This window comes from Zingiber officinale, chromosome 4B (assembly GCF_018446385.1).
Source record: "Zingiber officinale cultivar Zhangliang chromosome 4B, Zo_v1.1, whole genome shotgun sequence".
NCBI lineage: Eukaryota > Viridiplantae > Streptophyta > Magnoliopsida > Zingiberales > Zingiberaceae > Zingiber > Zingiber officinale.
Genome location: NC_055993.1, coordinates 89202337 through 89214665, shown reverse-complemented (window position 1 = coordinate 89214665; position 12329 = coordinate 89202337). Strand labels below are relative to the sequence as shown.

At 44.7% G+C, this 12329-nt stretch overlaps 1 protein-coding gene and 1 long non-coding RNA gene across 2 annotated transcripts; both read left to right on the top strand.

Moving 5' to 3' along the window:
• The first annotated feature begins 719 nt into the window (after positions 1-719).
• LOC121977699 lies at positions 720-2336 on the top strand. The gene is made up of 5 exons (XR_006111006.1): positions 720-1021; positions 1263-1342; positions 1477-1652; positions 1772-1846; positions 2034-2336. It is a non-coding gene; the product is annotated as an uncharacterized LOC121977699 (long non-coding RNA).
• Positions 2337-6238: 3902 nt separating this feature from the next.
• LOC121978379 (receptor-like protein 53) lies at positions 6239-7807 on the top strand. The gene is made up of 2 exons (XM_042530732.1): positions 6239-7099; positions 7157-7807. The coding sequence occupies exons 1-2, from the start codon at positions 6239-6241 to the stop codon at positions 7805-7807; spliced, it is 1512 nt and encodes a 503-aa protein (XP_042386666.1).
• Positions 7808-12329: the final 4522 nt, after the last annotated feature.

Sequence of the window (12329 nt, the reverse complement as noted above, 5' to 3'; positions counted from 1 at the left end):
AATAAGACTTTATTAACTTAGTATATGTTGTTTTAAATTTGGATTAAATATTTCTTTTAAATGGTGTAATCCTAAAAATAAATCTATTACATGATATGATATGTAAAATTTTAAAAAGTTTTAATTTTTTAAAGAAAATTAAATAAATTTAAATTGAAAGTTTGGTTAAACGAATCCAGCTAAATTTAAATAATTATTTTAATAATTTAATTATTTTAAATTTAGTTTAACTTATTCGATTATTTTATTAAATAAATTTAAATATAATAAAATTTAACTTGTTTACAGTGCGGCGTGCTACCAAGTGACTATGTAATTTTTTTTTTTTTTAATGTTGAAGGTATGTACGTCTCTCCAATATTATCACATCAGTTTTCATATATCAACAAATGATTTCTTGCCGTTTAGAAAAGTCAAAACTCAGTATCTTCCTCCTGGTCATAAGCAGCAGGGATCTTCTGGTCCACAAATTGCGGATCAGGGGATGATCCACTGATCTGGACCTTTGATTTGAATGGACCCCATCTTTAAATAAGTGGGGTTCATTCAAATCAAAGGTCCACATGTAGTGGACCATTCTCTGGTCCACAATTTGTGGACCAGGAGATCTGCTCTCGGTCATAAGGGGGGGCGGATCTTCTGGACCTGGAATTCCTGGTCCACCCCTGGACCACATATTTTGTATAAAATCCTCCCTCACGTGCAAAGCGCGTGAATAAAAAAACCCTAGCCTCTTCCAACTCGCGTCGCCTCCCTCCCGTTGCCTCCCTCGTCGCCCGGCCCCCCTCCAGCGCCGACTCCAGCATCGCCGCCTCCCTCTAGCGCCGACTCCAGCAGTGCCGCCTCCCTCCAGCGTCTCCAGCAGCGCCGCCTCCCTCTAGCGCCGGCTCCAGCAGCGTCGCCGCCCTCTAGCGCCGGCTCCAGCAGCGCCGCCTCCCTCCAGCTCCGCCTCCAGCCAGCATCGCCGGCCTCCAGCGCCGCCTCCAGCCAGCATCGCTGGCCTCCCGTCCTCCACCGCAAGGTAAATGATCAGACTCCATTATTCTGAAAAAAAAGTCATACATATCTTCAAGATTGTTACTCTGCCTTGTGTGTATCATCATTATCATATGTTCTGCACATGCTGTGTTTGTCAAAATTCCACACTCGTCGGTAACTTTGATTTGCTCTTCAGTTAAATCCGATGGATTGTTCATTTAATCGATGGATTCTTCCCCTTTTTGCCTCATTGGATTGCTAAGGCTCGTAATGTTGTTTTGCAGCATGGGCATTTGGGATCTATGCTCTCATGTTATGATGCTGAAGTTAGCTACGATTGCCGCACTGACACTTTTCTAGCAAGGTATGCGGACAATTGCTCTCATTTGAATTCAAAATATGTTCTCCTTTTGATGAAAAATTAAGTTGTGTCTCTCAAAGTTATCACACTGGCTTCACATAACATGGCGTGCGTTATTCATTCTTCTCGACTTGTAGATATCCACCACATGGAAGAAGAACTGTAGTCATAGAAGGGGTTGAGTGGGATAGGTTAAGGCCGCCTCCTATGGACACTCCTGCTTATGATCTTCATATCTGCAATTGTTTGAACGATTTGCAACCATGCGACCATATTGAGATCCAATGGAGAAGGAACAAAGAGTTTCCTTATGGTTGGTAGTTTGAGGCCTTTTAGAAATCTAAAACTGAATCATACTTGTGTGTCTTTGGTTGAAGATAGACAAATCTAACGATAAACTCATTAAGAAAATGTGTTTATTATATTTTGCAGGATGGTGGTATGAAGGAATAGGTCACTTGGAATCTTGTGATGGAAATTGACATTTCTGAAGTTATCATCTTAGTGGTAAGTATTTTGTTCTTCGTTTAGTGGATATGTGAAAAGGTAGTAGGGCTTGTAAAATGCATTGTTTGAGCATCATTAAGTCATGAGTGCAATGAAATGTTGCATGTTCATATCTAACTACATGAATGTTCGTTTTGCACAGCTGATGATCAGGTTGATTGTGCTAATTTCATATTTGGTTTGCTAGATACTGTTGTCGTGCAGTTCAACCAGTACACACCTGGGTCTAGGTGGAGTCGGGCAATCCTTAACCGGAAGGATCATAGGGAAGAGGGCTGCGACACAGGTGGATTCTATGGAGGAATCCGAAAACTGAAAAGCAAGGATGAGGTCCAGCGCCGCCCCCAGCCAGCATCGTCGACCTCCTGTCCTCCTCCAGCCAGCATCACCTATATTTTCCTCTTCTATTCAAACTCAATATTTGTTATTAAATTCTTGAGGGTATTTACTGTTGCACAATTCTTTGAATGAAAAACATTCTTTGTTCTCATCAGCAACTATGAATGATGATTTCCTAGGCTTGCATTTGACATTAGCACAGGAACTTATCTGTTGTAGTTTTGTCTGTTCTTGATGCAAGAAAAGATAGTCGATTAGTATTCTGTGTGGAACAAATTGGCTTGCAGTGTGCACTGTTTGATTACTGAGATGGCTTACTTCTCTAAGCTCGTTCTGCTATAAAATTTTAACTATTTTGAAAGTAATGGAATTGAATTGGTTCCAGTCCTCCTGGAAGCACACTTCAGTTGTTTATTTGCAAAATTTCTCCAATGCTCACCTGACATTATGAATCAGATCATGAGAGCTTATTCTGCAATAATAAGCTACTCTTCAAAATATAAAAGTTAATTTTCAGAATACCCTGGATAATTTTGTGCCATTGAAACATATTATCATGTTTTCCCTTTGATCATTTTGTTTTTCTAGTTTGACAAAGTGCAGTGTTCTTCAAATGAAGTGATTAGTATTCGAATGATTGCATCATGGCTGGCATGTAAAGGAGTAATAGATGAGCATGTGATTGATAGACCTACCAAGTTATGCTAGTTGTTTATGTAGGAATCAATTACTAAATTTCATAGGATGTATTTGATTCGAGTAAGGAATACAATGTTAAATCGAATTTATATTTTTCATTTAGAATATTTTATTCTTTGGTATTCTTCTGTTCTTTCATCCAATTTGACCTTGGTTCATCCGCTCGTTGAACTCACATGGTTCCCTTGCTAGTTTGATCCAAGCACCTAATTGACTTTGTTTAACTCACCTGGCACATTTCGGTAACTTGCTTGCTCTACCTGTCCTGATGAATCAAATTTATCAATTTGCATAGCTCATTTGCCTAGTTTGCTCGATATGTTTAACTTATCCGACATGATCAACTCAACCCATTCCTTTGGTGTGTATGAACCATGTTCATCCTTTCACCAACTAAAAGTAAGACAGTCCTAGCTCTAAGACAAAAGAAGCATGTCGATGTCCAATGAAATAACCAAGACAAGAAGCACCAGTGAAAGTGCTAAGTTTCAGTCCATCGTGATGCACAATTGCAAAACATTCATGTTATAATCACATACAACCAAGCAATTCCTGAGAATTCATGTTTCAAAGGTTTAAAGAATTGCAATAGTCACTATCCATAACCAAGCTGTTCTGAAGCCATCATCTCCTCGCATGGAATTCTCCCTCCAATCGCTACTTTCCCCGTTGAACATTTCGGTGGTTGGTCGCAATGTTCTTCTCCCCACCTTGAACCTAGCTCCCCATTCTATCCATTTTTACTCTCTGAAAAGCAGTGCTTTCAACTAATTAGAACTATGCCGAGTCCTAAATCCTTGGTTCCTGCTGTTGCCATGGTTTCTTGAACTCATTTTCTTCCTCACAGAATTAGCTTCTCCGGTCTCCAATTTCAAGTTCTTCATGGTTTTCGTTAGTTTCATCGAATTCTTTCCAACCAAATCTTTGCTTTGTATCAGAAGCCGCCATTTTTTTCTGGAATCCCTGGCACCACCGTCTCTCAAAGAAATTTTCCAATCTTTCCTTGCAATTTTATCTGGAGTGTTGAAATTCGTCAGAGGTCGTGAGCTCTTTGATGTAAAGGTCGTATTTTTATGCGTCTCCTCGTCCAGATTCTTCACTGTGACGTCGGTAGATTCATCTTCATGTGAATCCAATGCTCTTCTTGATCTCCTCCTACTCCTTCAGCTTTCGCCGCTGGGAATCCAATCATCCGTTTCTCCGTCCTCGCTCGGCCCCGCTGCGACTCCATAGGGCTTCACGCTGTGCACGGCGCCCTCGGGGAAGAACCTGGCCGACGGCAGCCCATCGACGGGCGAGCAGAACACCTGCGGCCCGTCCCCGTCGTTCCACATGTCGAAGCTGCCGGGGCTAGGGCAACAGGAGGGAAGCGGCGCTGGAGGGAGGGAGGCGACGCGAGTTGGAAGAGGATAGGGCTTTTTTCGTGCACGCGCTTTGCACGTGAGGGATGATTTTATACCAGATATGTGGTCCAGGGATGGACCAGGAATTCCTGGTCCAGAAGATCCGACCCCGTCATAAGGATGGTCTCAATCATTTTTAAAATTTTAAATAAAAAATATTTAGAATCTTAATATTAATATATATTGATATGGTATATAATAGTAGGTTCCGACAAAATCAGACAGTTAAAAGTTAAGAGAATATGATACTAAAAAGTCAAGAGATGTGATAGTAAAAAATCAAAGGGATGTAGCAGTCAGCAGTTAGGGAAGGAAGAAGTGGGACCGCTTGAAGTCATCAGCAGCATGATTCTCAGTCGGGTGCTTACAGATCAGGATCCCAAATCTGAGACATGATGTGCAATCGGGGGTAATGCTTGACTTGCTTCAACTTGTCAGGTTTTCTCAGCTCGGTCAACATATCTAGGTCTGACACTCTCAATATGCCAACTCTCGGTCGGTTCTTTAGCAATCCAAACAAGAAGATGGGGCTCTCGTCACAGCTCGTCCTTCTCATCAAGACTCGAGCCAGGTGTTATACCCAAAAGATCATCCCAAGTTGCCTCTACTCAAATCCGGGCGGGACATAAGACGCTAGGTGACAACAATGTCAGAGAATTGTAACCGTCTGTCAGATAATAGCTGCTGTATGTCAGGGAATATGCCAATGACCTGTTGTCATTTGCAAATGGAACCTTCTTCCAGTCCATAGGAGGGTGTCATGCGTCCTCCATTACCCGACAGGTCCTGACACCCGACATTCTCTGACATTGGTCAGGCTCCAGAGGTACGCACGATCATATAAGGTCCTCTCCCTTGAGTAGGTACTCACACATCTGCACTTATCACCTACAGTTCTTTTTCCTTCGTACACTTTTCTTCTGAGAAAAAAGTACCTCTGACTTGAGCGTCGGAAGGCCTACTCCAGGGACCTTTTCCCTAGTTTCTGGCCTCTAGCATTCCGTGTACTTGTCTAAGTATGTGCAGAGCTTAAGTACCAACGACTTAATTATTGCCGTCCGTCAGTACCACATGGGGGCCCGTTCTCTTGGGCACATACAATCAGGGTGTCCTAGTCGCCCTCTGTCAACACCAGTAACAGCTCATCCGACTTTTGTCTGACTCATATTCCGGACATGATCGTATATTTTTTAAAATTAAATACTATTTTTTTTTAAAAAATAAATCTTTATATAAAATTTTATTTTGACATTTTGAAATGTAAAATTATTAATTAATTTTTTATATTTAAATTTTAATAATAACTCTTTTTTAATTAATAAAATCATTAAATTATTTATTTTTTAGAAAAAATATTAATATAAATTAGATTTTATTAATTTTAATTAAAATCTTTTTCCCTATACATAGATAATTTATAAAATGCTACACTTTTAGTATTGTCTATTGAAATTATACTAAAAGTCTCATCGATAGCATTTTATAAATTATTATCGGAAAAGCAAAAGAATTAATTTTTTTAAAATAAAATTTAGTATCTCGATCAAATGATGTTTTATTTATTATTTCTTTTAATTCTCCAATGTCAAATGATATGTCAAATTTTTTCTACATTATAAAAAAAAGTAAAATTATTTTAGAGTCACATCTTATTAATATCATTCTTATCAAATTATTTATTTGTTTTAATTATATATATTTTGTAAAATTTTAATTGTATAGATTTCATTTCATTTCATGAGATTATACAAGTTAGAGAAGAACATGAGGGTATTTTGGATATTTAATAAGTGTAGGCCTTTGTTTATATTTACGCGAGTGACGTGACAATTTCAGGCTGAAATCAAACCACATATACAAAGATTAGTCAAATGATCATGACTTATTTTTGAATGACGAAGTAATATTCGCTGTTGAATGAAAATCATTACTATAAATACCTCTCCCCAATATGCAGTTTCCATACAGCAAACTAATGGTTTCTCCCAGTTTCTCAAAGCTATTTATCTTTCTTCTGATCACCCGAGCCATCTGCTGCTGCCTCGGCCAAGGCGGTGGCGATGGGGGCGCTACGGTCAGGTGCATACAAAGCGAACGGAGAGCTCTGCTTGCTATCATATCCAACACGTCCTCCAACGGCCTCTCCGGCGAAGGGTTCTCTTCCTGGACTGGTGATGACTGCTGCCGCTGGAAAGGTGTCACGTGCGACAACGCCACCGACCGTATCACCGAGCTTGATCTGTCTTTCAGTCACCTCGTCGGACAGATACCCGAGAGCCTGGGGAACGACCTCGCTCATTTGGTCTCCTTAAATCTGTCGTACAACGACATCTCCGGAAGGATTCCAGAGAGTTTGGGGAAGCTCGTCAGGCTGCAGGAGGTACGCTTGTATGATAACCATATTTCTGGACAGATTCCGGAGGCAATTGGGAACCTTCAAAACTTGAGAGTTTTGCATTTAGAACTCAACTCCATTACAGGACAGATCCCAAGAACCATGGGTGATCTATGCAACTTGACAGAATTAGATCTGTCGAGCAACAACATCACCGGAAGGATTCCAGAGAGCTTGGGGAAGCTCGTCAAGCTGCAGGAGGTACGCTTGTTTGATAACCTTATTTCTGGACAGATTCCAGAAACGATTGGAAATCTCCCAAACTTGAGAGTTATGCATTTAGAAGGCAACTCCATTACAGGGCAGATCCCAAGAACCATGGGTGATCTGTGCAACTTGACAGAACTAGATCTGTCGAGCAACAACATCACCGGAAGGATTCCAGAGAGCTTGTGGAAGCTCGGCAAGCTGCAGGAGGTACGCTTGTCTCATAACCACATTTCTGGACAGATTCCAGAAACGATTGGGAATTAGAATCTTCCAAACCTGAGAGTTTTGCATTTAGAAGGCAACTCCATTACAGGGCAGATCCCAAGAACCATGGGTGATATGTGCAACTTGACAGAATTAGATCTATCCCATAACAAAATCTATGGAGAGCTGACAGATTTGCTAGATGGTTTGTCTAGTTGTGCTCAGGGAGCGTCTCTGTCATCCTTGAATGTAGAGGGCAACAACTTGAGCGGGCGCATCCCCACAAGTCTTAGCAAATTATCTCAAATACAAAATTTATACCTGTCGTCTAACTCATTCCGAGGCGACGTCACCGGGGCTCACTTTTCCAACCTCACCAACTTGTACCATTTGGACATCTCTAACAATTCCTTGAATGTGATGCTACCGACTGATTGGATTCCCCCGTTTAATAATGTGCTCTACATTAGTATGAGCTATTGTCGTCTACCTGCGTTTCCTAACTGGATTCGGAACCAAACCAGCTTGCAATTTCTCTACCTGTCAAGCGTTGGAATGTCGGGAAATCTTCCAGTTTGGTTTGGGACAATCTTTATGAAGCAGAACTTAAGAGTTGCTCTTTTCCGATCGATCGACAGGAGCTCTGACTGGATCTACGTGCAGTTGGCACTCAAGTATGGAAGACTGAAGTCCAAATGGCAAAGGACTTGATTGTTTCTGGTTGTTGCCTGTACCGTGCATAGTTTATCATCTGATTCTGTATAATTACGTGCAAAAAAAGAATGTAACGCTGTAAGAATGCATAAGTTAAAAATATATATATCTATAAAATTTTGTGAAAAAATTAGGCGACAAAAAAATGCTTGAAATTCTTTTTGAGTAAAAAGAAAAACATGAACACAGTTCTGATTTTTTTCTTTCTTCATATTAAATTCAAATTCATATACAAAAGAAAACATTCAATTCAACGAACGCTATTAAGAATGTCGTACCGGAGATATTAGATAATTAACTGAGTTCAACTTATTTGTGAAAGGGATCTGAAGAGATAATTTCATACTGTCAAGTAGGAAAGGAGTTATTTGGGATGACTAAACTGTTTAGAAGAATGGTTATCTTATATGGATGACTACTTAGTCCGAGTGCAAAGTTGAGTGTAGAGTCCGAGTCAACTAAGTCTGACTGTCGAGTTTGAGTGCCGACTGCTGAGTGCCAAGTCACTGACTGTCGAGTTGGAAGAAGATATCAAGGCTTGCTATTATGCGGTTTCCTTTAAATAGATTTGCCCCCACCTATGGGTGTGCTTTAAGGTTCTCTTGGGTCATCTATTTCCTAGGACACAACAGCAAACCATGAATCTCTACCAAGAATTGGTGGTCCTGGCAAACTGACAGAATACCCAAGTGCTACCACAGATATATCTGTCAAGCGAATGCACGGTAGGAAAGAAGAATGGGGAAATGAAGTGGAGCAGAATCTTTGCCATTGCTTTTCTGTCGTACCTCTCTGCCTAGTGTCACAACCTCCCTATATAGGAGCGCTCACCCTTGGTAGTAGTAAATGTTAGAATTTGAGGGATGTCATAAAGCAATCATCTTACAATTTTTTTTTTATTTATTTGATAAATAGATTCACTATTTGAGTGCATGTTATATGTTTGATTGTCTTAAACTCATTTACTGAATGTCCATAATATAATTCATAGTGATCTGGTGGTAAGAACAGGGGACCCCGTTCGGTGAGGTCAACGCCACGTGGGAGTCAAAATGGAAGGATGCCCGTCCGGAGATGGGAGGTCCGAACGGCCGACCGACCGTTCGGTGGAGTCAACGCCCGTAGAGGGCTGGGTCCGACCGGACGGCCGTCCGGCCGGTGTCGGGCTGATGGTTAAAGGCGCCCTGAAGGAAGTCAGGGTTCTGATGCTCAGGGGGAAAGATCGCAGGGACGAGCGGACTGCACGCTCGACCAAGGCCATAAGGTAACATACTGCTAATGATCTCCACAAAGCACGTGATGGAGAATCTCCCCAAGTAAATCACCGCATACGTCCGGCCGGATGTTGAAGGAGCTGGCCGACCGGACGACAGATCTGGAGCAAAGGGGAAAAGGTCAAGGGACGTCTTTTTCTGACAGCAGGTATGTTTCACGCGCAAGCCATGCTCCAAATCTTATGACAGGAGATTTCGCTGTCCCATCGAGGACATGCTTGGACTGTAGCAGTATGAGTCAGGGGAGCTCACTGACAAGCCCTTACGGGGGTATGGGCCATGGACACGTGTACACCTCGGTAGGTGTACACCCACTTCTTCGCTGCCCTATATAAAGGCCCTCTTACTTCGCCGGAGGTACGCACACTACTAGTTTAGGAGCCCCTTTCTCTCTATTGAGCTTCGCCTGACTTGAGCGTCGGAGGGTCGCCGCTGGGAACCCCTTCCTGGCCCGACTTCTGTGCAGGTTCGCCGGAGCTTTGGAGGCCTACGCCATCGACTAGGAGAGCGACACGTGCCCAGCGTCCTTTGGTTTGGCGATTCGGACAGGATCAATTTGGCGCCGTCTGTGGGAACGCTCCTGCATCTGATCGGAAACAATGGACGAGGCTGGACGACAACACACGGTGACGCTTTCGAATGAGGAACTCGACGCTCTGATCGAGATAAGGGCCGCCAAGCTCGTGGAGCAAAAACAGAAAACTACAGCCGAGCGGCCGGAGCAGCAAGCAACATCAGCGTCTGGTGGTCGAGCGGAAGAGCCACCAGCCACCGTTGCATTTCATCGAGCCCTGTTCCGCACCCCTGAAGCCGTACCAGCTCACAGAGATAGGGGATCTTCTTCGGATGAAATGCCTAGACGAGATGCCAGAAAGGGGAAAGCCCCCCGAGCGGAAGACCGTCGAGCTCCGACGTTAAATATCGAGAGACGAGCTGGCGTCTATAAACCCTCCGAGCGGAAGACCGTCGAGCTCCGACGTTAAATATCTAGAGACGAGCCGGCGTCTATAAACCCTCCGAGCGGAAGGCCGTCGAGCTCCGACATTAAATATCGAGAGACGAGCCGGCGTCTATAAACCCTCCGAGCGGAAGACCGTCGAACTCCGACGTTAAATATCGAGAGACGAGCCGGTGTCTATAAATCCTCCGAGCGGAAGACCGTCGAGCTCCGACGTTAAATATCGAGAGACGAGCCGGCATCTATAAATCCTCCGAGCGGAAGACCGTCGAGCTCCGACGTTAAATATCGAGAGACGAGCGCGTCTATAAATCCTCCGAAGGAAGACCGCCGAGCTCGGCGCTATGTCGTAATGCAGGAAACAAATTAATCAAAGGAAGGCCAGGATTTGCCGATCGGCAACGTCAATAAACCCGGAAGGCCGTCGAGCTCCGACGTTAAATATCGAGAGACGAGCCGGCGTCTATAAACCCTCCGAGCGGAAGGCCGTCGAGCTCCGACGTTAAATATCGAGAGACGAGCCGGCGTCTATAAATCCTCCGAGCGGAAGACCGTCGAGCTCCGACGTTAAATATCGAGAGACGAGCCGGCGTCTATAAACCCTCCGAGCGGAAGGCCGTCGAGCTCCGACGTTAAATATCGAGAGACGAGCCGACGTCTATAAACCCTCCGAGCGGAAGACCGTCGAGCTCCGACGTTAAATATCGAGAGACGAGCCGGCGTCTATAAACCCTCCGAGCGGAAGGCCGTCGAGCTCCGACGTTAAATATCGAGAGACGAGCCGACGTCTATAAACGCCCGAGTGGAAGATCGTCGTGTGGGTGAGGCCAATAAGAAGGATGCAATTCCTCCAGAAACTCGCCTTCAATATCGATAAAACCGACTCCACGTCCTGCTCGGCTCAGAGCACAAAGGTACTTGTCGGCTTCTAGTGAGCGATCTCTGCTACCTAAGCGGAAGGTTACGCACTCGAAATAAATAGCCGAGCGGAAAGGTAACTCCAAGTACTTCGCTACACTCCCTTTCGAATGCCAGAAGAGTGATAATAGGCGAGTGGACGACACGCATGCTAACTTAAAAGGACAGCGTGCAAAAGGAAAACACTGCATTCAAATTAAAACTTTAAGCCGGGCAGCCTAAGTACAAAAGGGATCATATCTAGCCGAGTGGCCGAATTACAAAAGTTACTCTATGTAATCGTAAAGGGTCTTGGGAATGCTTTCCAGGAGCGCCACTTGATCGCCGGCCGGAATGGTAGTGGACTCTGGAAGAAGACCCTTAGACTTCAGATAGTTGGTGGTCGCGGTCATAGCCAAGTTGAAGGCTGTGTACATCCGCTCGCAGATTTTCTCCGAGAATTCAGGCGAGCGGATGTAGCCCTGTCTTAAGGCAGCAACTCGACTCGGCTCGGCATCTTGATATTCTTTGAAGGCCGCCTGGGAGCCAGTGAGGGCCTCATTCAGACTCTGAAGCTTTGCCGCGTCGGCCGAGCGGCCCACCTTCTCTCTGTCGAGCTGCTCCATCAACTCTTTTACCTTAAGCTCCAGGCCCCGAGCCTCCACGTTCTTTTTCTCCAAATCGGAGATGGCCGTATTTTTTCGGGTGGTGGCCAGGGTTAATTTTGTGTCGAGCGACTTGACTTGTCGCTCGGACTCGGCCAGGGCGTGGGCCTGATCGACCGTTTTCTTCTGCTCGGCCGCCAACAGATCTTGAGCTTTCTTCAGCTCCTTTTGCAGCTCGGAGTAAGACGGGCCCTGAGAGCCAGACGGACCGCCTGCCGCCTTCAGTTGCCTCAGCTCCTCGTCCACCATAGCCAGGCGGTTGGAGACGACTATCTCTTCCACCCATCGCTGATGCAAAAAGGCGAAATTGTCAAAGGCCGAGCGGAAAAATGCAAGTGAAGCTTGATAAAAGAAAACTTACCCCCGTGGACTCCTGCATATGACTATTGGCCAAGTTCCGGAGGGGGATCATCGCAATGCGCGCCCGAGCGTCGGCCCACATCTCGGCCAGGGGCCCTTTCAAGGTGATGGTATGCTCGGGCGCGGTTGGCCGGTCGGCTTCTGGCAGCAATTCTTCAGTCGGGAGATGAAGGGTGACCCGTACTGTGCGGCCGTGACCAGGGATTGTCCGACCGGGATCAGAAGCCGGCGCAGAAAACTGCGAATGGATAGTTGAGCGCTTGACCGAATGCCGAGCGGGTGGGCGGGTGCTGACCGGAATAGCCTCAATGGGGGCTTCCGGCTCGTCCCATTCAGAAGGAGTCCGGTCGGACGAAATGGCTTCG

What these genes read in the sequence shown, in the direction of transcription:
- LOC121978379 (XM_042530732.1), top strand. Translation starts at nt 6,239, where the DNA reads ATGCAGTTTCCATACAGCAAACTAATGGTTTCTCCCAGTTTCTCAAAG. An exon ending in AGCTCGGCAAGCTGCAGGAG is followed by an intron (nt 7,100 to 7,156) that starts GTACGCTTGTCT and finishes ATTGGGAATTAG; the next exon opens with AATCTTCCAAACCTGAGAGT.